At 40.9% G+C, this 27,209-nt stretch overlaps 1 protein-coding gene across 6 annotated transcripts in view; it reads left to right on the forward strand.

Annotated features, from left to right (window-relative positions):
- The window catches only part of MGLL (monoglyceride lipase), a 191,618-nt gene that overhangs the window by 156,175 nt on the left and 8,234 nt on the right, over window positions 1–27,209 (forward strand). For all 6 annotated transcript variants that reach the window (XM_034431512.3, XM_034431511.3, XM_034431518.3 and 3 more), the window contains exons 4-6: window positions 8,767–8,903; window positions 12,881–12,991; window positions 17,151–17,240. In XM_034431512.3, coding sequence (XP_034287403.2) covers window positions 8,767–8,903; window positions 12,881–12,991; window positions 17,151–17,240 — 338 coding nt within the window. The remainder of the gene's footprint in view (window positions 1–8,766; window positions 8,904–12,880; window positions 12,992–17,150; window positions 17,241–27,209) is intronic.

The following is a 27,209-nucleotide window of genomic DNA, read 5'->3' on the forward strand; positions in this document are numbered from 1 at the left end:
AGCGTATGGGAAAAACTTCTTTCACAGCACTCAATAATAAAGGAGCGTTAAGTAGAAATTCTAAACATTTTGTCATTTATTTATGTTAGTCTTTCTCAAGCTGGTGCCCTCTTGATGTATTTGGGGCTACAAATTCCAGAACGGCTGGAAGCTGTTTTCTGAACACATCTGCTAGGCATCATGTTAGAGAAGGCTGGTTTATATTATCACTACTAACCCAATCTGTGCACGTTTAGACTTAAGTTTGTACTTACTAAGCTCAATTTTTGTTAATTCCACATAAACATATTTGGAAAGAATAAATCCAAATTAATTTGCTGAATTCTTGATTACCTTCTGATCCACCTATTTAAATTTGAGAAAAAGGCATCAACAACTTTAGAGTTTAGATCTCCTTTTATGTTACATACTTAGACCAGTTTTATATATTTGTTTCCTATCCACATACTTTTTTTTTTAATTCTTGGGAACTGTAGTTGTGATGTATTGCAATTTCTCTATAAGATATACCCATTTCCCCTTAAGAAGTATAAGGACAAAGAATTGTTGAATTGTGTTAGAATCTAACACATTAAAACTTACATATATTAAATTAAGTTTGTTTTATATTAATATTATTTATATTATATATAATATTTATATTATTATATTGCAAAGGGATCCATTTTTTAAAAAAAGCTAGTTGTAATTCAAGAATATATATATGCCATATACTCACCAGAAGCATTTACAGGGAATCTGTAAAGTTATGATCATATTGACTCCCTCAATTATGGTTGTATGTTGTGACATTCGTAAAGTGGGTCACTATGTGACTGGACCCATTCTCCTCAGCGTAAGGAACGTCTGTCAGACTGGGTTATGGACTCCACTATGCAGCCTATGACCGAGTCTGCGGATTTAAATAACTCCGCCCTCTCCTGGATGATCCCCAGTGTTTCGACTCGGTCCTATGCTGGACAGTGGTGTCTTTCTGGACCCAGTCTGTTTCCAACGTATTTTCTGCTATTTTTACCTCTTTTTTATTTTCTTTCCTCTCAAATTCGGCTGTTATTCAATTTGGACGCTTTAAGAATTTTTTTTTTTTTTCCTTTCAATCGCATCAGCGGCGCGAAGGGTCCTTACTTGATACCGGCCGCAGCCGCTTTTGCGGCAAGGGGGCTGCTTGCCGACAGCCCCCTGAGGGGTTGGAGCTCAAATTTCCCCCTCAGTCTCCCCTTACCATCGGGAGACAAATAGCTGCTTCTTAACGGCATTCGCCTAGCAGCTTGATCGGCGCCGTTTTTTTCTGGCGGGCTTTTCAAACGGCGCCATTATTTTCCTGCCGCCCTGACTGCCTTGAGCAAGCGGCTTGCCTCCTTCGCACGGACGGCTTTCCAGGAGCCTACCAGCAGCGGACCTGCCTCCCCCTCACTCATCGCCGGAGCTTCATCGTCTTAGAGGTTTGAGATCTCCAATCGCTCAGGGGCCCCCGGCGGTGCGCGCTGACCCATTTTAAGATGGCGGACGCCTCTCATCACCCTCGTTCTCGCTCCGCTGCTACCAGGTCCCGACATCGACATGTTAGCGATCCGGGGGAGGGTCCCAGCAATCAAAACCGCCCGAGCAAAGCCCCATCTAAAACAACATCATCCTCCTCTGGCCTAACCAAGCCTACCAGGGAGGAACTTAGGAGGCACAGGGCATTGGAAAAAGCGGCTCTCAAGGCTCAACAGCAGCCTGCCGCCATTTTGTCCCGCACGTCGGCCATTTTACCTCCTGGGCCCTCTCCTCCTGCGCCTCAATCTACCATGGCCCGTTCCGATCGGGACCTTTCTCCTGATCGCCCTTCATCTCGGGGTCCCACGTCATCGGAGGCAGAACAGGTTTTCCAGACTCTTCCGGATCCCTCTGATACTCTGGCGCAGAGGAGAGACACTACACCTGAGCCCTCTTGCCAGCCTTCCGGGCATGGGTCTTCTCAGGCCAGCGCAGGGAGCGTTTCCCACACAGATCCCCATGCTGCCTTGGAGGCCATCATAGCCAGAGCCATTCAACAGGGGCTCTCTCAAGGACTGCAACAAGGCCTCCTTCAGGCCCCCCCGCCCATTCCTGGAGCCCAATCTCGCCGGGTCCACTCTGGAGACCGCCAGGAACACCTGTCTTCTCCTGAGCAATCGGACCATGGTTCCCTCTCCGAGGAAGAGGAACCTCGGGATCAGTCTCTTTCTGACGACGAGGGCCTCGCTCCTGACCAGCCCGCTTTTGTTGGCCTCTTTAGGCCCCAGTTATTCCGTTCCTTATTGTTTAAAGCTCTAGCAGTCACAAGACTGGGGTCTCCCAATGTCTCGGGGTCAACATCACAGGTGTCCTCTGATCCAGCCTCATCCTTATTTGCTGAACCAACGGTTGAACCAGAACTCATTCCGGCCCCCAAGCTTTTTACGGATATTGTCCAACGACAATGGACCTTACCTGGTTCAGCCCCGGCACCCAATGGTTTGGATAAGCGATTGTACCAAACCGCTCCTGCTCTTTCGGACCTTCTACAGGTTCCTCCCGTGGACGCCCCCGTCGCAGCCTTGGCTGCTCCTTCCAGGCTTCCCAGCTCTCCGGAAGAATCTCTGCGACCCGAAGACAAACGGGCGGAGAAGACTCTCATCAAAGCTCATCAATCCGCAGCATGGGCAGTCAAAACCGCAACGGCCGCTTCTTTTTTTAATCGAGCCTCTCTGCTTTGGCTAAAACAATTACAAGACAGGTTACCACCTTCGGACTCTCGTACCCACCAAGATTTAAACAAGATAGTCGCCGCCTTAGAGTACTCGGCAGACGCCACATTAAATTCTGCACGATTTTCAGCCAAATCCATCGGCTCCACAGTAACGTCACGTCGACTTTTATGGCTCCGCCATTGGCAAGCGGACGCCAAGAGCAAGTGGCAACTAGCTTCTTCTCCTTATTCATCTTCTTCTCTCTTCGGTCCTCCCCTGGAACCACTTTTGGTGGAAACCAGAGACCACCGCAAGATTCTCCCGTCTGTCTCTCGTCGTTCCAACTCGCGGTTTTCTCCTTACCACCGGTCTCAGTCATTTCGACCTCAAGACTCCGGCTTCTCCCAGCCTCGCTTTCAACGTTCCTTTCAATCCCAGCCTCCCCAGGAATCACAGGTTAGACAGGGCCCTAGGCCCTTCCAGAAACGTTCCTTTCGAGGAGGCAGGGGCAGATCGTTTAGACGGTCCAAGTGAGGTTCACCTGGAAGCTCCCATTGGCGGTCGCTTAACCTTATTTGCCGCTCAGTGGGCTTCCACGACTTCGGACTCTTGGGTTTTACGTACGGTTCAGTTTGGTCTTTCTCTTGAATTCTCCTCCCCTCCCCCCTCGGTTTTTATCTCTTGCCCAGTCTCTAGGGACAGGGTCCGGAGATCCCTGGTTTCTCAGGCTATTTCCCACTTAGTTGCCATCAAGGCCATACAACCAGTACCTCCCGACCAGCATGGCCTTGGGTTTTATTCCCGGTTGTTTATAGTTAGCAAATCCTCTGGGGGGTGGAGGGCTATCTTAGACTTAAAAGCTCTTAACCGTTACATTGTGTATCACAAATTTAAGATGCACACTCTCCATACTATCCTGGAAACCATTCGCCCCGGGGACTTCTTGTCTTCCATAGACCTAACGGAGGCTTACCTCCATGTCCCCATTCACCCGGATTTCCGTAAATATCTCCGCTTTCACTACCGGGGGCGACACTTCCAATATTCTGCACTCCCTTTTGGACTTTCTTCAGCCCCCCGTGTCTTTACTAAGATCATGGCGGCTCTCGTGGCACACATTCGCTCCCTCCCCATACGAATCCAATTTTACCTCGATGATATTCTTCTGCAATCTTCTTCATTCAAGGAGGCCCAATCCGATTTGGCCACTTCCATCCAAATTCTCCAATCACACGGGTTCTCCATTAACTGGACCAAAAGCCATCTGGTCCCTGCCACTTCTATCCAACATTTAGGGGCTGTCATAGATACAGTGAGGTCTACAGTTTCCCTCTCCTTGGACCGCCAGGACAGCTTGCGCTCGCTTGCCCGCCGCTGTATGGCAGATCGATCAGCCTCTCTCCTTAGTCTCTCTTGCCTTCTGGGCAAGATGATCTCTACTTACGATATAGTGCCGTGGGCCCGTCTCCACAGTAGGGAATTACAATGGTTCCTGCTCCCCCATCAACGGAAGCGATCAAGTACGTCCCTCATCAGAGTACCTATAGCCCCATCCGTCATATCCTCCCTCAGGTGGTGGACGTCCTCGGCCTTGTCAGGAGCTTGCTGCTTCAGGGAAACACCGCGAGTAATAGTCACCACGGACGCGAGCCTCCAGGGCTGGGGAGCTCACCTGACACATCACATGGCGCAAGGTCAGTGGTCATCTTCAGAGCAACTTCTTCCAATTAACCTCCTGGAACTAAGAGCCATCCGTCTAGCCTTGCTTCATTTCCGAGACCTTATCGTGTCTCGTGACGTCCTTGTCCTTACGGACAACGTTACGGCGAAGGCTCACGTTAATAGACTGGGAGGCACCCATTCCCGAGCGCTAATGGACGAGACCCTGCTACTTGGTCTCTGGGCTGAGTCTCACCTTCACTCCCTTCGTGCAGATCATATCTCCGGGATGGAGAATTCGCAAGCGGATGCTCTAAGCAGACGTCGGCTGGACAACGCGGAATGGAGCCTCCCCCCCTCTCTCTTCAAGGAGATCACGACACGCTTCGGGTTCCCAGAAGTGGACCTTTTCGCATCGCAGGCCAATCACCAGGTTCCGAGGTACTTCTCTCGGTTCTGGGATCCCGGGGCGGAAGCCACGGACGCTCTTCGCAGCCCTTGGCCTCCCGGTCTCTTATATGCCTTCCCCCCCTTTCCGTTACTTTCCAGGGTGCTCAGGAAGATCCTTCAGGAGCAAGCGGAAATCATTCTCCTCACGCCCCGCTGGCCCCGGAGACACTGGTACTCGGACTTGATCTCCCTATCTGTCGCTCGGCCGTGGTCTATTCCGGCCAACCAGATTGCCCTCGTCCAGGGTTCCCTTCGCCATCCGGATCCGGCATGGTTCCACTTAACCGCGTGGAGGCTGAGCGGTTCCTCCTGCAAGAGGCCAAGGTCCCCTCTTCCGTGATAGACATCATCTTAGCTTCCCGCCGGCCTTCTACTGTCAGGATCTACAACTCCACCTGGGCCTCCTTCTCCTCTTGGTGCCAGCGCGCTCGTGTTAATCCCCTTTCTGCTTCAATCCTGGACGTTTTACTTTTTCTCCGGGAGGGATTTGCTGCCGGACTATCTCCAAACACCCTCCGGAGGCAAGCTGCCGCCATCTCTACGGTTCTGACTTGCGGCTCCGCATCCTCGATTTCCCGGCATCCTGTCGTCCAACAATTCCTGCGAGGAGCTGCAAATTTAAGACCTCCTCCCGTTCATCGCTTCCCTACTTGGGATTTGAACAAGGTCCTCTCAGCTCTTACGGCCTCCCCCTTCGAGCCTCTTCGAGACGTCTCGCTCCGTTTCTTGTCATTCAAGGTCTCTTTTTTGGTCGCTATCACCTCGGCCCGCCGCATTTCGGAGCTTGCGGCTCTGTCATCTCGAAGGGACCTCTGCGTTTTTCACCAGGACAGGGTAGTCCTCCGACTGGACCCTTCCTTCATACCCAAAATCAATTCCCCCTTTCATCGCTCACAAGAGTTGGTCCTACCCAACTTCTGCCCGTCCCCTCAGCATCCCTTAGAACGCTCTTGGCACACGCTTGACGTGCGTCGTGCTCTCAAAATATACCTGAGGCGCACTTCCTCCTTTCGGAAGACAGAGGCTTTATTTGTCTCTTACCAACCCGCTTCTATCGGGGCCAAGGCATCTGCTCCTATGTTGGGTCGTTGGATCCGCGCTACAATATCGACGGCCTACCAAAGACAATCCTTGCCTGTACCTCACCACGTCACTGCCCACTCCACCAGGAGCGCGGCGACCTCTGCTGCATGGGCGACCCAGGCTTCGTGGGAAGAAATCTGCAGAGCTGCCGCCTGGTCGAGCATCTCTCCCTTTATTCGCCACTACCGGGTGGACTCGTTTGCTTCTGCGGATGCGGCCTTTGGGCGCAGGGTTCTCCAGACGGTCCACTCGACTTGAGGTAACAGGGCCCTTGATCTTCCCTCCCAGCGGACATTCAGCTTTGGTATGTCCCCAGTCTGACAGACGTTCCTTACGCTGAGGAGAATGGACGTTGGACTTACCTGATACGTCCGTTCTCTCTTAGTAAGGAACGTCTGTCAGCCCCACCCTTCTGCCGTGCCCTGTTCCCGGGGGTGGGTGGTGTTCTCTTACCTCTCTTTTGTATTTTCCAGAAAGACACCCCAGTCTGCGTCTACGCCCTCGCCGAAACACTGGGGATCATCCAGGAGAGGGCGGAGTTATTTAAATCCGCAGACTCGGTCATAGGCTGCATAGTGGAGTCCATAACCCAGTCTGACAGACGTTCCTTACTAAGAGAGAACGGACGTATCAGGTAAGTCCAACGTCCATTTTACAACTTTTTGCAGTGATCATTAAATACTGCCGTAGTTAGGCGAAGCCAATTGTTCGCTACGGGGCAAGTTTTGCCAGAATCCAGAAGTAAATGCTGGTTTTGGGCAAAAATGCTCTAAGTTAGACACATGATGACGAGGCAATGCAAACAGCCATAAATGTGGAGTGGTTACCCAAAAAGTAGTCATATGGCTGCGGGGGTGGGTGTACAAACAGATGACTGTTTGTAAATCATCTATATCAAAATTGAACAGACCTCTCTCAACAGAGGGAAAGGGATACAACATCATCTATCTCCAGTCTACAATACAATCCTTTCAACACTTCCAGGAAGGCTCCACACACATTTGCACCACTCAGGTGACCTTGATGACACAGATGGTCTTAACAATTGGCTAAAAGAATGCAAATGACTAGCTGTCTGCAAGGAGTATAAATCCTTCCATTCTCCACCATTCAGTCAGAGCTGAAGAAGCTTCTTGGTTAAGAAGTGAAACATCTTCAAAGAAAGTCCAGTTGCCTCTTGAAAAAGCACCTTTGGGACATTCTTATTCTTATTTCCCCCCTCTTTTTGTGTATATATGTCTTTCTCAACTTGAGACCTGATGACTTTGATCATTTTCCAGCCATCAAATACTGTAGGGCATCAGGATGAATACCAGTGTTGAAGAAGCATTTACAGGGCAAAAATCTGGATTAAAAGGCAAGAAAACATGCAGCTGAGTAATGTCAGAAATCTCTGCATTTCTTTACCCTCTAATCTTAAGCTTGGCTATTCAGCATTTTTTTTTTCCTTTTAGGAATCAAAGCTGCAATGATTACTGAGTTATAATTTTGGTTCAATCATATGGCAGTGGGATATATCTTGTCAGATCAGCTGATCATCAGTTCTATTTTATGAGGGATAATTATGATGAACTTCAATAGCATATGAAATAAACAGCCCTTCCCTGGAAATAGATAAGGAGGGAGGTAATAATTATTTTCTGCTTTTAACTGTGTAAGCCTTAGTCCCATAGCCTGCAATCATTTCTTATTCAGGCTGTGAATATAAGACCCATCTCTTGTTGAATCAGACTGAAGTCCATCTAGTAGTGCATCATCCTATTTCTGAAAAGGTTTAGAATTCTACATTTATTTCCTCATAAGAGTGTTATAAAACCAGGCCACATTGGAAGCCTCTTAAGGACACCCAACTATGTAGGGATCGTAATCATGTGTAGCCTCTGGCAATCTCAGTTGTGGAACATGAAAGTTCTACTTCCATGACTTGGTGTTACCTTTGATTCTCAACAGGTTAGCATCAGTGGTGAAATTCAGATTTTTTTACTACCGGTTCTGTGGGCGTGGCTTGATGGGCGTGGCAGGGGAAGGATACTGGAAAATCCCTGTTCCCTCCCCACTCCTGGGGGAAGGATATTCCAAAATCTCCATTCCCACCCCACTCTGGGGCCAGCCAGAGATGGTATTTGCCAGTTCTCCGAACTATTCAATATTTCCGCCACCAGTTCTCCAGAACCTGCTGGATTCCACCCCTGGTAAACATTCCCCAGACAAAGGTGATATATAGTTTGGGGCTCCCCCTGTTTTCATTGCTTTGTGGATTTAGAGCCCTTTGCACACTAATGATGTTATTTACATTGGATATAAAACCAGACACATCACTGGAAGCTAAAATCATAAGGCAAAAGTCCAATTTACTTTGGCCATGCTGTGCGTGCGAATTCATTGGGAGAAGGCAATGGTATTAGGAATGGTTAGTCGACAAAGAAGAAGGGGCAAGCAAAGAACACGCTAAGGAATCCTTGGCGCTCTCTGAACTTGCTTGTTTTCTTACAGATATTTCAAAATAGATAACCTCATCAGTGGCTTGATAACATCAAATCAGATGCAAAGTTGAATAACAAACAACTGAAAGAAGCTACGCTTGACAGGGTAGCATAGAGAGCAAGTAAAGTCACCAAGAGTTGGACATGACTAAGTGGTTAATACCAACAGCGTATTATATTGTAAATGCAATATAATTTTTCTTAAATTGGTGACTGCCAAATGTGTTGGACCTCAGTTCCAATAGACCCTGCACACATCTCGATGGTGCCATGTGAGAGAAAACTATAACAGAATATAATTTTTGTGTCTAGGTTGGGTTTCATAGGTAAGTCTGAGAAGAGCCAAAGTATGAACTATTTCTGGTATGGCAGGTCACTTTTCCTTTTCCCTTTTACAGTTGGCCATGGGCAAAGTGAAGGAGACCGTATGGTTATATCGGATTTTCACGTGTTTGTCAGAGACAGCTTGCAGCACATAGATCTCATGAAGAAGGATCATCCAGGCATTCCTGTGTTTCTTCTGGGGCACTCCATGGTAAGAACACTATCCTTCCTCATGGAGCCTTGGCCTCCTATAGAGCAGCAGACGCTGTTTATTTTGGGTTAGGCTTCTGAAGTCTAACAATTAATACTGGTGCCAGAAAGTTTTTTTTTTAATCATAGCCTTTTCTGTTTTCTTTCCCTGCTTCCTCTCCTCTTTTTGTTTTTGTTTTTCTTTTATTTTCACAAAAAGCAGTGGCTATGTTATTGGAGTTATGGGTAAACAGCTGCCCACCTAAATGTAAAGTGCACAGTTGCTAGTTCTAATGTGAAATTACAGATGTACACGCCATTCATTCCCAAGGCTTATTTCCAATATTGAAGAGCTATGAAGTAGAATTTCTAGAAACGCAAGTGGAAAAATGACCTTCTTATTTTTGCCAAAAAGGAATGTGATCTGAATGTACGTATTTATGTATATATGAGAAAGATAAAAGACAAAACGTTTTGGAGATTCTCTTATGCCCTAATAGACTTTACATGGATTATTGTTCTCACAATTTTCATAAAAAGACATAAACAAGTGAAGAGGTTTTTTTTCAGACAGATAAGCACAGAGATAGATGATAGATAGATAGATAGATAGATAGGTAGGTAGGTAGGTAGGTAGGTAGGTAGGTAGGCAGGCAGGCAGGCAGGCAGGCAGGCAGGCAGGCAGGCAGGCAGGCAGGCAGATCCCCTTATTCATGTTGGTTAAAATGTTTCTATACCAGTTAAGGACCTTATTTCTTTTAAGAGTGAGTTTCCCCATTTTCTGAGATTCTCAAGTGTTGTTAAAGGGAAGAATGAATATGCCATTGCTATACATTTTTGCGGTGAGAAGGAAAGGAAAGGAAATGTGCAAAATGAAAGCCAAACTTGAACTTTTGTGTTGGGGGCCACAACTTAGCTTTCCAATTCTACAGGCTACAGAAAATCTTTTGATGGTGAAATAAAACCACAAAAGGGGGCAGGCTCCAAAGTTCCAATTCAGAGAGGCTGGTTGGATGAGAAAAGGGGTATTTTGCATCTTGAGGCTTTATACTCCCATTAGGGGATGCATTGGCAAGTGGCTTAATGATCCTGGAACTGCCAGCTAAAACAGATGAAAGAATACTGTAGGTGGACAATTCAACCAGGATACTGCCTAGAGGTATTGTCAAGAACTAGGGTGGACATTGAACAAGCTTGTGATACGGGAATGGATACATCATTACTCATCAACTCTGAATCATGTAATCATTGAATACAAGAATAAACCATGTAAAATAAAACATCCCCAAAGTTATGCTATGGTTTACTCATAATACATGTAATATTCTATGATTTAGACTTTGTGCTACCTTACAATAGAATTTTTATTTTTACTACAAAGGATGTACAGCCCCAATCATAGCTTGTTCTGAAAGTTTTAAGCTAACTAACAAAGGTTAAGAAGGTTCAGGGATGAAAATGCAAAAGGTTGCGTGTGTGAGTCAGTTGTCATTCACTTCAAAGGAATGGTTTATCATCTCTGAACTTTAATACAGCTATAGAATGTATCAGTGACAGCTTGTATTCTGAATGCGTATTCATTTCTCATTCTATTCCTTTTAGTTATCAACAGAATTCGGGTTTTTGAAGGCAAAAAAACCCCACTGAAAGCTAGGCAAGAAATTGCTATGATCTACTTGACATACATACACAAACATATACACACACAATTTTTTTCTTCTTCTTGTATACAGCCAAGGCATTAGCTGCCCCCAGAGATAAGGAGAATCCAAGACCTCGGTGCCTTCCACCGTGCCCTTAAAACTTTCTTTTTTCAGCAAGCCGGGCTGGCTTAATATATTTTTAAAATATTTTTAATTGGTTTGTTATTTTAAATTGGGGCCAAATTAATATATATCTTTTTAATTGTTTTTAATGTTTGTATTGTATGTTTTTATCTGGCTGTACACCGCCCTGAGTCCCTCGGGAGAAGGTGCGGTATATAAATTTGAAATAAAATAAATAAATAAATAAAATAAAAATAAAAGAGCATTGAATAGTAGCGATGGGGACTTGCATGAAAAAATTAAACTTTTTTTGCTGAGTATCTTCAAAGAAATCTCAAAACAAAAAATGTGGGCTTTGAAACAGAGTTAAGGCGAGCATAGCCATCTCTTATCAGAAGTTAAGAAGGTGATGTCTGATTTGAAGTTCACGGTAAACCTTTAAAACAAAAAGCATAAACTGAAATTGAAGCTACCCAAATATTCCTCATATTCATGTACACACAAATTTATTCCTGCAAGTAAACAGAATGATGTATCTTTAATACAGTTCTCCAAGGATTTCCCATGGCAACTATTTGTGAATCACACTGAACTCTCCTGCTTACTGAGGTTGAGATACATACTTTTGGCTTGAAAAGGGAGCATTTTAGCTTGCAGTCCCAAACTGTCTTGGCATTCAGTGGTTTTTTTTAAATGACTATGCCAATTAATAGTCAATAAATCCTTCCAAAACTGGAATAATCAGTCCAGTTTTAAGAGTCCAGTTTTTATGCCTTCAAATTCCTTTGTTTCTTACATCTAGCCAGATTATCCAAAACTTCAAAAAACATGGCCCTAAAATTTGCTTCCCAAACAGCTATTATTCTTTTCTGTAAGAAAAAATAAAATGTATTTATCGTTCTTTGTTTTAATAGTGCTTAGCAATAGCACTTAGACTTATATACCCCTTCATAGTATTTTACAGCTTACGTGTCTAAGACGTAAACAGCTTACGTCTCTAAGCTGTTTACAGAGTCAGCATATTCCCCCCAACAATCTGGGTCCTCATTTTACCAACCTCGGAAAGATGGAAAGTTGAGTCAACCTTGAGCCAGTGAGAATCGAACTGCCGAACTGCAGGCAGCTGGCAGGCAGCAGAAGTAGCCTGCAGTACTGCATTCTAACCACTGCGCCATCATGGCTCATTAAATCATACATTTTTAATGCAAGCATGTATTGATGATTTATTAATCTAATTTTGGGATATAGTTTGACTTTGACTTTCCCTTTGGCTTATGTTTCATCCCACAGCTTGATCAGACTCTTTACTTGCCATTCCCTTCTTTCTAGTTGCATCATTCCTTAACTGACTATGAATCTCTTGATTTACTCCTGTCTGCTTCTCCTTCTCTTCCATTTTTGGCCCTTTATGGACATGCTGGGAGCCATTTTTTTCCATATCACTGGAAAAATGCTGTCTTTCCTCTTGCATTTTGTAAAAATCTGATTGTAGTTTGAGGGAGCAGGAACAGTGATTTACATTTCTTTTCTTTTTTTGGCATTTTTGGTTTTTCTTGTAAAGGAATAATATATATGAGTTTAATATGTAAATAAAGAAAAACATTCTTTAACAAGCACCTAATAGCTGTATTGTGATTCCTAGGATGATTTCTTTGTGCAGTTATATTTCTGGGTATTCCAGTGTTGTACAATGCCTGGAAGTGGTATTGAAACACCTTTTGAATCATTGCCATGAGGCTCTGCTGCCAATGCGGGTGAATTGCACACTTGGTGATACATGCTTGCATTCATTACATAAGTTCTGAAATTATCACCTCCACAGTTCCTTTGAAGTTTTTTGTCTGTTATTGCTGGTTGGAATCAGTGATACATAATAATGGAATTGATCTAAATTTGTCTTTTTCTCGGTGCAGAAGGAAATTGAATATAGTTGTGGCCATTGCCACAATAAGTCATTGCCAGTATAAATTGGCAAGGTTCTCAAGATAGTAACCTTGATAATGTACCTGCCCATAAGTGCTTGTCATCTCTTTGTTATATGACCCGGGGGAGGGGGGAGGGGGTTGGCAACCATGACAGGTATTTCTAAATTCCAATTCAGCTGCAACTCTAGTCAGCATGCCAATGGTAAGACATGCTGGGAGTTGTAGTGTTGTACAAACTTCTCACCTCTGCTTTACTGAGATCAATAGTCTTAGCAATCATCAACCCATTGCTTGCTTTTTCATTTCAGGGAGGAGCCATTGCCATCCTCACCGCGTGCGAAAGACCAAATGACTTTTCAGGCATGGTATTAATTTCTCCTTTAGTAGTTGCAAGTCCTGATGTAGCGACACCGATCAAGGTAAAAAAAAAAAAAAAAGGTGTTCATTTAATTCCAGGCACACTATCTAAATGTCAGCTAAAAATCTTACTGTCTTGAGATAATAGCCCTTTCTTTCACCAGCCTAACCTCTCTATATGTGGTAGAGCACTATTTTCTTTTTAAAAATATATATATATACATGAATGTAAAGCTTTTCCTAAAATTGAATGTAAAAAGGTTTGTGGCCAGTGCAAAATCTGTAGGATTAAATACATATTATAATAAATGAAAATGCCCTTTTTCTCACAAAAATCAGAATTGTAATTTAGAGCAAGAACCTTGAACTAACCTTTTCCTTTTCCTGTAGATTTAGTTTGACAAATCTCTCTTCCCAAGCTGCTTTTGTTCCCTCAGTTTCCAGATGCATGATCTCTGGCTAAGTTCCCATGCTATGCTACGCCTTAATGCAGTTTGCTTAGCCTGGTGTGTGAACTCTTTGTGGTTTGTAAACCATGATGTTTGAGTGATGAAGGCCTGTGACATGTTCAGAAGGCATGGTTAAAACAATTCATAACTTAGCACAGAATGTCAGCTTTCTCTGGGCAGAAAGCCACTCTTAAACTTTGAATAGTATTCCCAGGGCTGCACTCCAAAATGGAATTGGTGGGGCCAAGACAAAAATTTATTTCCACAATTGAATGCAGTTTAATAGGATTGCTCGCCTCTCCTGTATTTAATCAGCTTCCCCTTTCAGTCATATTAAAAATGCAATCTGGTAACAATTTTTGGAGGTGTCTTAGAACCATCGAGACTTCAGCTTCTGTACCAACCTCTATTGGGTTGACCAGAGTGATGAATAGGGGAGGGGGGGTGTTTCAAATTATTTTAGCTTCACTTCTAACAGACAGTTCGAAAAATAATTATTTTAAATAGGTGAGGCTTAAACTTTATTAAGCTTGGCAAGGAAAATTAACAACCAGCTCCACAGCTAGTCTATGGACTCATTCATGGAGTTTATTCTCAGCCAACAATAATTTCCTATTGTGGAGAAATTTCCTCCCCTTGATAGTTTATGAACAATCATGTATGCCACATACCATATACTATCATCTTATCTGATATTGTACAATGTGATGAATCAGATCAAGTAAGCAGACCTGACAAGAGTATTGTATGCCAATAGTTCTCAACTTATGACTACAATTGAGCCCAAAATTTATGTTGCTAAGTGAGAAATTTGTTAAGTGAGTTTTGCCCCATTTATGACTTCTTGCCGTATTTGTGAAGTGAATAATTGCATTTGTTAAATTAGTGACACGTTTGTTAAGTGAATATGGTTTTCCCATTGACTTTGCTTGTCAAAAGGTTGCAAAAGGGGAATCACATGACTCTTGGGCACTGCAACCATCATAAGTGTGAGTCAGTTGTCAAGCATCCAAATATAAATCACATGACCATGGGCATGCTGCAGTGGTCATAAGTGTGAAAAATGGTCATAAGTCACTTTTTTCCAGTGTTGCTGTAACTTCGAACAGTCACTGAATAAACTTCCATAAGTCAAGGACTACCTGTGTTCTTTCTCCCTAAACCTTTATTTATTAAACCATGTGCTGCAAAAACTTGTAAAACTCTCTTGGGTCAATGATTCTCATTACAGCTCTCTCTTGTTAGCAACTCTTTAAAGTAGCTGAACTTTTCCTGGGCTCATGAAAAACCTTCTTTAAAGGGTTGCTGAAAGGAGCTACATTTCCGGCCTGCTCCTAATTTGGAATGTTGCCCCATAAATTATGTAGGTAACAGCTGCAGCGATAACAACAGCAACAACCTGGGTGTACAGCCAGACAGTCTTATTCAGCACTTTACCAAGCTTTAATGAAAACTGCTTGCTTAGGAGAGGTTTGGATGAATGCAATTCAAAGCAAATTGTTATGTAATAACTGCTACGACTACTTACAATTAGAGCATTAAATTAGCTGCTGATCTTGCTTTTTCAAGAGGTAACTAACAAAGGAAGGCAGATGGGACTGAGGATTAGCAATATCTTTATCTCACAGATACGATTGGCTAAGTTTTAAAAAGTTGAATTTTACAGAGTCTGTTTTTCAAACATTCCATTAATAAGCTAGTTTTGGAGAAAAGGGCTTCTCTCCAATATAGATAATTGTCATTAATTTGTGAGGTATTTAATAAAGCATCTTTTCTATCAGCCTGACTCCTAATATTTTCGGATAGGGTATATTAGCAATCAGAAGATAAGAATTAAACTACTTATATTCTGAAAAATTCAAAAATTAATAGACAATATTTGTACATTAAAACATCAGTTTAATAGACCATTAGGCAGGAGAGCATGTCCATTAAGCCTGAATGTCCATTAAATCCAAATTTATGTCACTTATATAATAATGCCAATTATATAATTTGTCATTTGTGTCAGTTCATGTCATTAGGCTTATCATATAATGATGTAAATTCACACAAATTATGGTAATTTAACTAAATCATCTGCATTACTTCAGGTAAAAGTTCTGTTCATTGCCTTCAAAGTCCACTAAACTGGGGTACAATAAAATGAAGTTTCACTGTATTAGGAACAGAACTCTTCATTAGCTTAAATATTCAGCAAAATGGAAGAAAAAAGATTGGAGGTATTAAACCAACAAAATCTAATTTGGTGAAAAGTTGAAGAGTCCTAGGGGGAATATTAGATGCTGCACTTCACAACATAGCCCTCTGCAGACTGGGGCAATGTCATTTTCGTTTCCTGTAAATGCCTCTGAAATCAGAATGGGACAACTCGCTGCAGCCAACTTGCCACGGGAAAATTCCCCGTGGCCAACTTGCCACAAGACAACTCACTGTGGAACAATTCAACAATTCAATTTAACTATTTAAAATAATTTTTAAAATATTTTAATTTTTGACATTCGCATTTCATTTTGTCCTTTCTTTGGCATCCTTTCTTTGGATCATCTAGAACCATCTTCGTGATTCTATTCCACTATTTCTCTATATTAGTCTAACTCTTGTCCCGCAGCGAGTTGTCCCGTGGTGAGTTGACCGTGGCGAGTTAGCCTCAGCAAGTTGGCTACGGCGAGTTGGCCATGGTGAGACGGCTATAGAGAGTTGGCTGTGGTGAGTTGTCATAGACCCCTCTGAAATTGTGTCACTTTGAAACTTTCTATTCTGGGAAAACTTTTACTTTATTTTTTTTAACATTAATACAATATATTTTTCCCACAGTTCGTAGCAATCTTTGATGCAGGAGGATCAGAGAATGTTATGGATATTATTACATTTAATAGATTCAGAGAAAATCAAGGTCACAGATTTCATTTTACATTTTCCAGGAAACATTACTGCATGCAGTAATGAATGTGTCCTTAAAATAGACCTGGCAAAGTATTTTCTTGGCTATCGTTGTTTTTAAGTGATGACCACTTAATTAGAATGTAATCTACAGAAGATCAGAGATTATTCAGCATTGGGATCAGTTATAGAATCCTATTAGTGGAATTTTTTGAAGTATTTTCTTTTTATTTATTTATTTATTTATTTATTTATTTATTCGTTTGATTTATATGCCACCCTTCTCCAGAGACTCAGGGCGGCTTACAGTGCTTTTCTTCTTTTAGCATCTTTATATTTTTGTATTTAACTCCCAGAAATTAACTATGCAATAGATCTCTCTAGTCAATGTGTACACATTTTTCTCTTTATTTGTATCCCTGCTACAGAATGTGTTTACCATGTTTAAAGAACTATACTGTAAATCACATAAGCTACAATTGTCACTGTAGGAAACTAAAATACAAAGTGAATAGCAACAAGAAGGAACCCTGGCAAACAACCCTTGAAGAAGGGAAAAGCTGGCTTTCTCTCAACTTCTTCAGCCAGGATTCCTTCCCTTTTTTGTTGTCAGGAAGAAATTTAAGAGTCCTAAAGTTGGACAAAGAGGTTTTGGGGAATAACACCAGTTGCATCAAGCTTTCCCTTATAAATAGTCCTGAGAATCTTTTCGGCCTTTCTGATACATTTGGAATAAATCCATTTGTTGGCATTCAGGAGCAAATCTTCAGCTGGAATGCAGTAACAATGTAGTGGTTAAGCTAAAAAAAAAGTTTCTGCCATCTGCAAAACTGACTTCTATAATTCTCTTCTTGCCTTCCAAGATATTAATTATATTTTTCTCCCTCAGGTATTTGCAGCTAAAATACTTAACTTTGTCCTGCCAAACTTGTCTCTGGGATCTATCGATCCAAATGTCATTTCCCGGAATAAGAAAGAGGTGAGAATTGTATTGCCCTAAAAATCAATGTATTCCCTTGTGATAGTTTGGCTCTTTCCCATTCAGTATAACTAGATCATAAGTGAGCAATTCCATCTTGGTACAAATCAAAGAAATATAACAAGAGGGAATAGAACATACCTACAGTACAGGTAGTCCTCGACTTACGACCACAATTGAGCCCAAAATTTAAGTTGCTAAGTGAGACATTTGTTAAGTGAGCTTTGCCCCATTTTATGATCTTCCTTGCCACAGTTGTTAAGTGAATCACTACAACTGTTAAATTAGTAACCCGGTTATTAAGTGAATCTGGTGTCCCCATTGACTTTGCTTATCAGAAGGTTGCAAAAAGTGATCACCTGACCCCAGGACACTGCATATCATCATAAATATGAAATAATTGCCAAGCAATTGAATTTTGATCATGGGTCCTAAATAAAAAAAAAACCTCTCATAAGTCACTTTTTTCAGTGCCATTGTAACTTTTAATGGCCACTAAACAAATGTTTGTAAGTGGAGGACTACCTGTATTACGGAGACTGAAATGGCCTCCTCTCCAGATATTTTTATCAGCAGTATGAAGTAAGGAAGAGAAATCACAGAAAGGATTGTCTGTACTGGTTGATGGATTTGTGTAAAATCTGTGAGGTACATCTGATTCTTTCAGTCTGTGTCACCTTACCTTCCATCTTTCATTTATGCTAGAGGTAAGTGTTTTGATGAGAGTGAAGAAAAAAACATAAGATGAATCATTACAACAATAATGTTTTTGCCATGACTGTTTTGAAGGAAGAAAAGATAGGGTGTTTAGCTTGCTGTAGAAGCATTACAATACATTTAAATGATTTAGGTCTCTCTGACACAAGTGAGTATATGATTGGCAGATGTTAATTTATCCTTACATTTTAATTTATTTATCAGTTTTGTATGCTGCTGCAGCTGCAAGTACCAGAGTCTCAATAGCTAACCAAGTATAAAAATACATGCAGATTTTAAAAGTGCCACTTTGTCAGTAGTCATGAAGTATATATAGTGAGTACATATCCACTTTGGCCATTTTTTTCTAATTTTTTAAAAAAAATTATTCTACTGACTAGGTAAGTCCCATTAAAGATTAATGTATGCTGATGAAATTCTGATGTTGGTAATGTTGAGAGGAAGTATGACATCCGTATAGAAACAAAATACCACAAATGCAGTAATAATAAAATGCTCAAACATGTTCAGCCCATTATATTTAATACATATGTTTAACGTGAAGGTCAAAACATTAGTTTCAGGAAGATAAGTTAAAACACTTGGAGGGGGGGAATATTATCACAGATTTAGTTGCATGGATAAATCTGTCTTGGACCGTGTTCTGAACAATCGACTGTTGATGTGGAATAAAAGGAAGGCAGGAGCATTCTGCCTCCCAACAAATTAGCTGAAGGACAGAGGCATAGTAATCCATGTACCAGAAACAAGTCATTTTAGAATAGAATAGAATTCTTTATTGGCCAAGTATGATTGGACACGCAAGGAATTTGTCTTTGGTGCGTATGCTCTCAGCGTATATAAAAGGACAAGATACGCTTGTCAAGAATCATAAGGTACAACACTTAATGATAGTCATAGAGAACAAATAAGCAATCAGGAAACAAACAATATCAAGGATGCAAGCAACAAAGTTACAGTCATGCAGTCATGTAGTCATAATGGGAAGAGATGGGTGATAGGAACGGTGAGAAGACTAATAGTAATAGTAATGCAGCCTTATTGAATAGTTTGACTGTGTTGAGGGAATTATTTGTTTAGCAGAGTGATGGCGTTCGGGGAAAAATAGTTCTTGTGTCTGGTTGTCTTGGTGTGCAGTGCTCTATAGCATCTGCTATATAACACTATTGTCATCAGTATCTAGGAACTCAGAAAATGCCATGACTGCTATTTATTCTCAGTAGAGATCGTTTAATAGAAATCAGTCCTTTGTTTTACTACTGTTATTATCTCAGACTTTCACGGTAGCTACTGTGAGGTTGAACGACTGCATAGATATGCAGGCTCTGGTCCATTCTCAACTGGGTCACTTTGTCTAGCCATACTTTCAGTCCAATCTACTTCACAGGATGGGTTATTAGGAAGACGGAGTTTGTATCCTGATGCTCCTGAATGAAAAGCAGGTTAACGGTTTAAAATTAATGCAGGAAATACAGAACTATGGAGAAGTGGCGGGCCTTAAACTTAATAGGAAAAAAACTAAAATAATAGTGAAAAATATGACAGACTCACAAAAAAAGGAAGTGGAAGACTTATTAGGCCTCCAGGTAGCTAAGAAAATAAAATATTTAGGAATATGGATCACTGCGAGATTCTCATCATTAAAAGAAGACAATTATATCCCTCTATTGCAAAAAATATATCAGGACCTAGAAAGATGGAAAAGGCTAAAACTGTCTCTGATTGGTAAAATAGCAGCAATCAAAATGAACATCCTACCTAAAATTCTGTTCCTATTTCAAAATATTCCGATAACCTTAGATAAAAATTTCTTTCTGGACCTGAACAAACATATTAGAAACTTCTTATGGGAGGGTAAGAAATCGAGGATCTCCTTCAAGATACTGCAAGGAAAAAGAAATTTGGGAGGATTCGGGCTCCCCGATTGGGAAATATACCAAAAGGCGGTGAAAATAATTTGGATTAAGGAGTGGATCACGTTACGAAATAGGAGAATCCTGACATTAGAAGGACATGACCTATCAGAAGGATGGCATGCTCACCTGTGGGACACAAAGAACAAGAAAAAATCCTACTTCCATAAACATAAAATTAGGGAGACACTTATACGCACGTGGGAGGAAATTAGACAGAGGATTTATACTAAGGTACCTAATTGGCTTTCTATTATGGAAGCGTTGGCGGCCCCAAACAGGAGAGATGACTATAACTTGGGCACGTATAAAGATATTCTTGATGAAAAGGGGAAGCTCAAATCTTTGGATTTATTGAGGGACCAGGGTTTCAACTTGGATTGGTGCAGATTAATTCAAGATTTCAAAAAGACAGAGACCAATTTGGTATAGAAGCCAAGCATGGAAATTTTGATAAAATTATTTGGGGAGTAGACAAGAAAATGCTAGCAAAAATATATAACTTCTTACTAGATGAGGATAGGGCAGAGATTATAGCAAAAATTCAGTTAAATATTTGGGAAAAAAATTTGGGATACAGATTAAATTTTAACGACTGGGAGATGGCCTGGAATAGGAACTATAAAATGACGAAATTGGTAACATTCAGATAAAACCATTATAAAATGCTACACAGGTGGTATCTAACGCCAGCTAGGTTAGCGAAAATGTTTCCCAATCTCTCAGCCACGTGTTGGAAATGTGGAAAAGCGGTCGGCACCTTCTATCATCTATGGTGGACCTGTCCAGAGACCAAAAGGTTCTGGTCAAAAATTCGATATTGGCTATGTGAAATAACGGGACAGGAGATAATTTTATCTCCAGAAATCTTCCTTCTGGGTATAATCGGAGACGGCCTCAACAACAACAAAACTCAACTCATAATCCAGATTACAACAGCGGCTAGACTAGCCTTTGCGAAATACTGGAAAAATAAAACCATACCCTCAGAAGAAATACTAATAAACATAATCCTAGAGTGCGCAGAAATGGCAAAATTGACGAGTGAGATAAATAATGAGGAGAAATCTAACTATTATGAAGTATGGGGAAATTGGTACAATTGGTTGAAGAACAAGACAAAAACATGATTTTAGGATATGATTTGTTATGCACTTGAAGTACGAGCTATATTGCATAGAATATTGAACAGCTAAGGATGAAGTTTATTTGAAGTATGATTTCGTAAATTGTATAAATACTGTGCCTCTGAAGGAGATAGAGATTGTATATTCTTTTATAATGGAAAAATTTAATAAAGTATATTAAAAAAAAGAAAAGAAAAGAAGAGCAGGTTAAATAATATGACACACATAGTGACAAATTCTGCCTTTACTTTCCACATCTGGTGAAAGAATGTCAGTTGTCAGATTTCTGTTACGATACCTATTCTCACAAGGTCCCCTTCCTCTGTTTTACTCCTGAGGAGACCTTTATATTACGAGACTCAATGCCTTCAGGATATTAGGGAAGTTGTCCAATGAGCCTAATGATGTTGCCTTTATATAAGGCCTAGCTGTATATTTTTCTATGCTAGTATGAAAATTTAGATAAATTGCCATGCCAAAATGCCCAAGAAATTATATATGCAGTCAAAGCCAAATGATGTAATAAAATGATTCTGGATGCATCTTTTAAACAGATTAGTAAATGAACTGCTGTATTGTGTTTCTAGTAGCCATTCAACTTGAGATACATTCCTAATATCCAGAGCAGCTTTTCAGACATTTAAGAACCTAAATTTTGACCTGGATTGTAACACCATGTTATTTTATCTGCTACTTTTAGTTTTCTTCTAAAAAGCAATATGTAAAAAGATCTGCAGTTTGACAGAAATAAGTCTCCAGCTTCATAATATCACCCACATTCAATTTTGCAGAATACAAGTTCAGATTGTGCTGGGAACAGCCACTATTTACATGTTGAATATATTCATCAGGCAGACCAATTTCTAGGCTCTATAAATATCATTGGGATAGTCTCCAAGAATTTCCTGATTTGTTTGTGTTCATAGCAGTTTGGTTTTTAAAGCACAAACTGAAATGTAGAATGATTTGAGACATTTTAGGTTTTCTTCCCCCTTCTGGTTAGTTAAATCAGATGCATAATTCAAAATCTCAATTCTTTTGTTATGTGCTGGAGAAGTGTTCCCCAACCTGGTGCCCTCCATAATTCTTTGGCTACTAATAAGGTTCAAATAAGATGGAACTCCTTAGAGTTGAAGTGTGAAACATCTGGAAGACAGTAGACCCCAAAAATAGGCCATATAAAAGATAAGGCAGCATTGCTGTTCAACACAATTATTTTTGGTCTTGCATCCCTTAAGGAAAGATCTCCTTTATTGTAGTTTCAGTTGTAAACTGAAGATTGTAATCCTATTTCTATTTGAATCAAGATACAAACAGATGACTAGGTGGCTCAGTGGCTAAGACACTGAGCTTTTTGATCAGAAAGTTCGGCAGTTCTCCATAGTGTATCGATGGGAGGTGCCAGGATGGGTTATTCTAGACTTTAGCTCTATGGACTGAGTTGAATTTTCTGATGTTCCGCCTCCTTGGTGACGTTCCTCAGTTTTTTCAACTCAGTCTCAGCTTATGGATGCTTTTTTGCTTCGCTCCAGAGCTTGTGAGCTGAGCCTTGGAAAACCCCCTGGACTTCTGTCAGATTATTTTGACTTTTTACTTGTAGTTTCTGTATTGGACTATGTTTCTTTGCAGCTGGGGAGGGCTCCGTAGCTATGGATTTGAGCCAGGGGGTGGCCCACATTGGCGCCTCCCACCCCCCAAGGTCCCTTCCAAGTCTGTTACTGTTAAATGGTTAAATGAACTTGCATTGTGACTACAGTACATGTGGGCATTCTGAATCAAGCCTTCTTCCCCACAATGAGGGCCTCTTCTTAGCTGAAAAAATATCTGAAAAACGTCATTAGTACACCAAGTTTGAACATGGGGAACAGCCAAGATATAGTTCCTACACTGTGAATATAAGGTGGAATAATTTAAGACATTATGCTTGGCTTTTTATATCACAGCAACCCATATCCAAGCTTTAATCCAGTCACAAGATGATTTAGAATAAGCACCATAGGTATAACAACCACATGGGAACAGCTAAGATGGTACTCTAAGAAGAGTTTTATTTGTTTTCTTTTGTTAAGAGTATATAGATCTATCAGACAATTAAATATTATTAATGATACATTTATATTGTATTTCTACAAGCAATACGATAAAAATCCTATAATATGAAATAATGTCCAGTACAATTGGAAATAAACTCTATGAAAACCTATCATGACACCAAAGATGATTAAAATCATGGTAAAGACCTGTTGATCTTTTTTTGGGTCTCACATACAATAAATCAAAGATACTATATTATCTTCTGTTTATTTAATTTATATATTGCATCTCACATGTGTGTCTCTGAGTGGCTTACAAAATAAAAAAAATTAAACAGTAAAAAACAATAGTAAGAAAAATAATAAAAAACAAATTAAAGCAATTAAAAACAAATGTAAAATATGGGAGAGTACCAATCAGCAGTTTATATAATCATTTCATCTGTTCCATACCTCAACGGGATTGCCATAAAGATACAGAGCCACTATAGAAAGCTAATGCTCTATTAACAGTTTTTAATTCAAGACAATTCTCATAATCTACATCAGTGAAGTCCAAAGGACACAACTAATTTGGATTTGCAGGGCAAATATGGTCTGATGTTACTGAGGAGTATCAGAGTGAAAAAGTTTTATTAGCTCAAAAGTGATAATAGGACCTAAAGAGGTTCTTAGAAATCTCCAAAACAAAATCTGAAAGTATTTTATGAAAAGAAAATAATAAAGCGTACAGAAATTATTTTAAAGACTGGGTGGAAGTCAACTATTTCCACATACATGTTTGCACACATACAGATATATATTGCACTCCACACTGGTTCATACTAAGCTTGAGGTAGTAATTTGTAAATATATGCTGAAGGCAGAAACCACTGTATACATTAGAAATCTTCAAACAACTATGACAAATACTGGGATAAATCTATTCCCCATTTAGCAACTATGTCATTGAGCAAACGTTTTTACAAATGTTAAAAAAAAACATTTTCAGACCAATGTGCATTTACAATCAAATTATGTGCGCTTTGCAACACAAGGTTTCAGTGTGAAACTAATTAAGATCCGATCACTTTCAGGCAGCAGCACAGCCTGATATAAGGTTCTAATGAACTAATTAAGGTTGCAGAGCTGAGCTTGTTAACTTGTGGTTAATATTTTTTAGGGAAAGGCTGCACTGCAGAGAAATGTATCTCAGCAAGCAATAGCTTGCTTAAGCAATCTCTATCCTGTGCAGAGGGAGAGGACTGATCAGGTGCAGGACTCTGTCCAAAAGAACTTTATTTAAATGACAGGGCAGCAACCATGATCTTCCCAGCCTGTCCCTTGAAAGCCACATGTTCATTTAGGAACCATTTAGTTCCTTGTTTAAAGGCGAGGGTGTAATGCATATGAGCTTAGCTTAGAGCAGGGGTGCCAAACTTGCGTCGTCACGTTGTCGTCACGTGACGTGACTTTTTTTCCCTTCGTTAAAACGGGTGGGGGTAGCCAGCATGTGACACATTCAACCCGGAGGCCACGAGTTTGACACCCCTGACTTAGAGGGAACACTGAAGTGTTGCATAAATTCTAAAAATCATTAGTATTTCCAGGTCAAGAAGCAGAATTATATTAGCATTACAGTTATTGTATCCAAACGGGGGGAAAAACCAAGTGCCTGCCAGATTGTAACAAGGAGTCATATCTGTTTGCTGTCACCTAGCGGTAGCCCAGATTTTTATAACTTAGATATAGCAATTCTATAATTGGCAAAGTAATCAAAAACAGAAAATGTGATAATAGCAGTGAAACCACAGCAACCATATATGCTTTTCTGGAATTAAACATGGTGTAATTACCCAAAATAGAATCCAGATAACAGAAATTTTAACTTGGGATTTTCATTTGCTGGGCTACAGCAACAACAACAATAAAATCCAGATTGGATATTAAAAGAAATTTATGTAAATAAATTAATGGATGGAGTCACATTTAAAATATAGTACAGTTCTGATTATTTCATTCTTAAGTATAAATGTCAGTGATAATAGCCAATAACTACAGGTAATCCTTTGTTTAGCTACCACAGTTGGGACCAGCAGACCTGTGGTAAATGTGAGGCTTAGTTGCAAAGTTACTTTTTCTTCGCAATCTTTGTATAAAGTTGCAGATTAATTGCAGTCACTGTACAGGGCACTCATTAAATAAGAACTGCCTGTACTGTAAATAGATTTTAAATGAAGCTTACACATAGGTGTAGTATTCAACGCTTCTGTAGAAACACTAAGATGTAACTTCTGTATACAAAGCATGGATATCACCATTAAGTTATTCTGTTCTTCTCAATATCCTACCTTTAAAGGTGGTTGGATGAAGAGAGAATCTGTGGTTCTGAGGTTTTTTTTAAAGTTATAAAAAACTTCAATGAAAAATCTTGACTGTGTTCATTAATAGTATGCAAAACTGGGCAAACGATGCTTAGAGAAATTAATCAATGCAGACTGAATACTGGAAAAGAAGAAATGTAATAAAAAAGAAAGCTCTTTGACTTGTTCTTTCTTGCCTTTCTGCATCCCTCATTAAAATCATCATTATCTTCCACAGCCTTTCTCCAAAAGCTCTCCATTTGCAACACCTCGCTGACTCTTTCAAATATGTTCATATTTACGCTAAATCAGAGTTTAAAAACCAGGTGTAATCTCTAGCTATTTTTTTTCTGTTCTTTCACTGTGTCCCCAGTCACGTAATGTCATACTTGGATCAGTAATTTTCAAAAGTTGCACATCTTTTGAGTCTTGTATTTCTAGGAGTTTTTAAAATATCAGTATAAAACAGGGTTAGGGGTCAAGAACAAACAAAAAAAAAGCCCATCTCCTAGCATTTGTGGCTTTGTACTGGGGTGGCGAAGGGAGTATGTCATACCAGTTTATATCATTTTACTCTGTGGAAAGGGAACGTCTGTCAATTCAACCACCCATTCCTTTGTGATTTTTTTTTCCTTTCAAGAGTGCTTCAAACTGCTGCTTTTTAGTAAGTGAAACAGCTTGGAGCTATGTTGCCTCTGTGTATGAGATGCTGTGGAACAGCACCAAACAACCGGGCAGTTTTTAGGCTAGAGTTAGTTGCTAAGTAGCTGGAACAACCCAGCACTTATGTGTAAATTGGAAAAGAAAAGGCAAATGGATTTGGGTGAAAATGTCAGGGCTGCTATGAAAAATGTCAGGCTGCTGCAAAAAAAAAGAATTTACACTTTTTCTGTTAGCATAATTTTATTTATTTATTTATTTATTTATTTATTTATTTATTTATTTATTTATTTATTTATTTATTTATTTATTGTATTGTATTTATATGCCGCCCTTTTCCCATAGGACTCAGGGCGGCTCACAAGATAAAACAACACGACAATAAAATGATATTAAAATAATCCAATTTAAAATCCCCAAGCAATTAAAACTCCCAGCAGATCAGGGAATTTGCTGAAAAAGCCATGTCTTCAGGTCACCGCAGAAAGTGCGGAGGTCGGGGGCCGTCCGGAGTCCAGTGGGTAACTCATTCCAGAGGGTCGGTGCGACCACAGAGAATGCCCTCATCCTGGCTGCCACCAGTCGACATTGTCTGGCCGATGGCACCCGGAGGAGGGCAATCCTATGTGAGCGCACTGGGCGGTGGGAGGCCGATAGGTGGTGGTCCTGCAAGTATCCTGGGCCCATGCCATGAAAGGCTTTATAGGTAAGCACCAGCACCTTGAAGCAGATCCGAAGGACCACTGGCAACCAGTGCAGCTCGTGCAGGAGTGGTGTTACACGAGAGTAACAGGAAGCTCCCGTAACAACCCGCGCGGCCGCATTCTGGACCAGCTGGAGCTTCCAGGTGCACCCCAAAGGCAGCCCTATGTAGAGGGCATTGCAGTAACGAAGGGCATCCCTGTCTAGGAAAGGGTGCAACTGGCGCACCAGGCGAACCTGTACAAAGGCCCCCTTTGTCACGGCCGTCAGATGGTCCATCAAGGACAGCTGTGAGTCAAGGAGGACGCTAAGATTGCGAACCCTTTCAGAGGGAGTAAGTAACTCCCCTCCCATCCAAAGTGATGGGGACACTAGATCATGAGAAGCCAGTATCCACAGCCACTCAGTCTTGGAGGGGTTGCGTCTGAGCCTGTTCCTACCCATCCAGACCCGCACTGCCTCCAGAAAAGGGCAT

Source organism: Pantherophis guttatus, chromosome 2, assembly GCF_059756535.1.
Source record: "Pantherophis guttatus breed Tessera chromosome 2, ASM5975653v1, whole genome shotgun sequence".
Lineage (NCBI taxonomy): Eukaryota > Metazoa > Chordata > Lepidosauria > Squamata > Colubridae > Pantherophis > Pantherophis guttatus.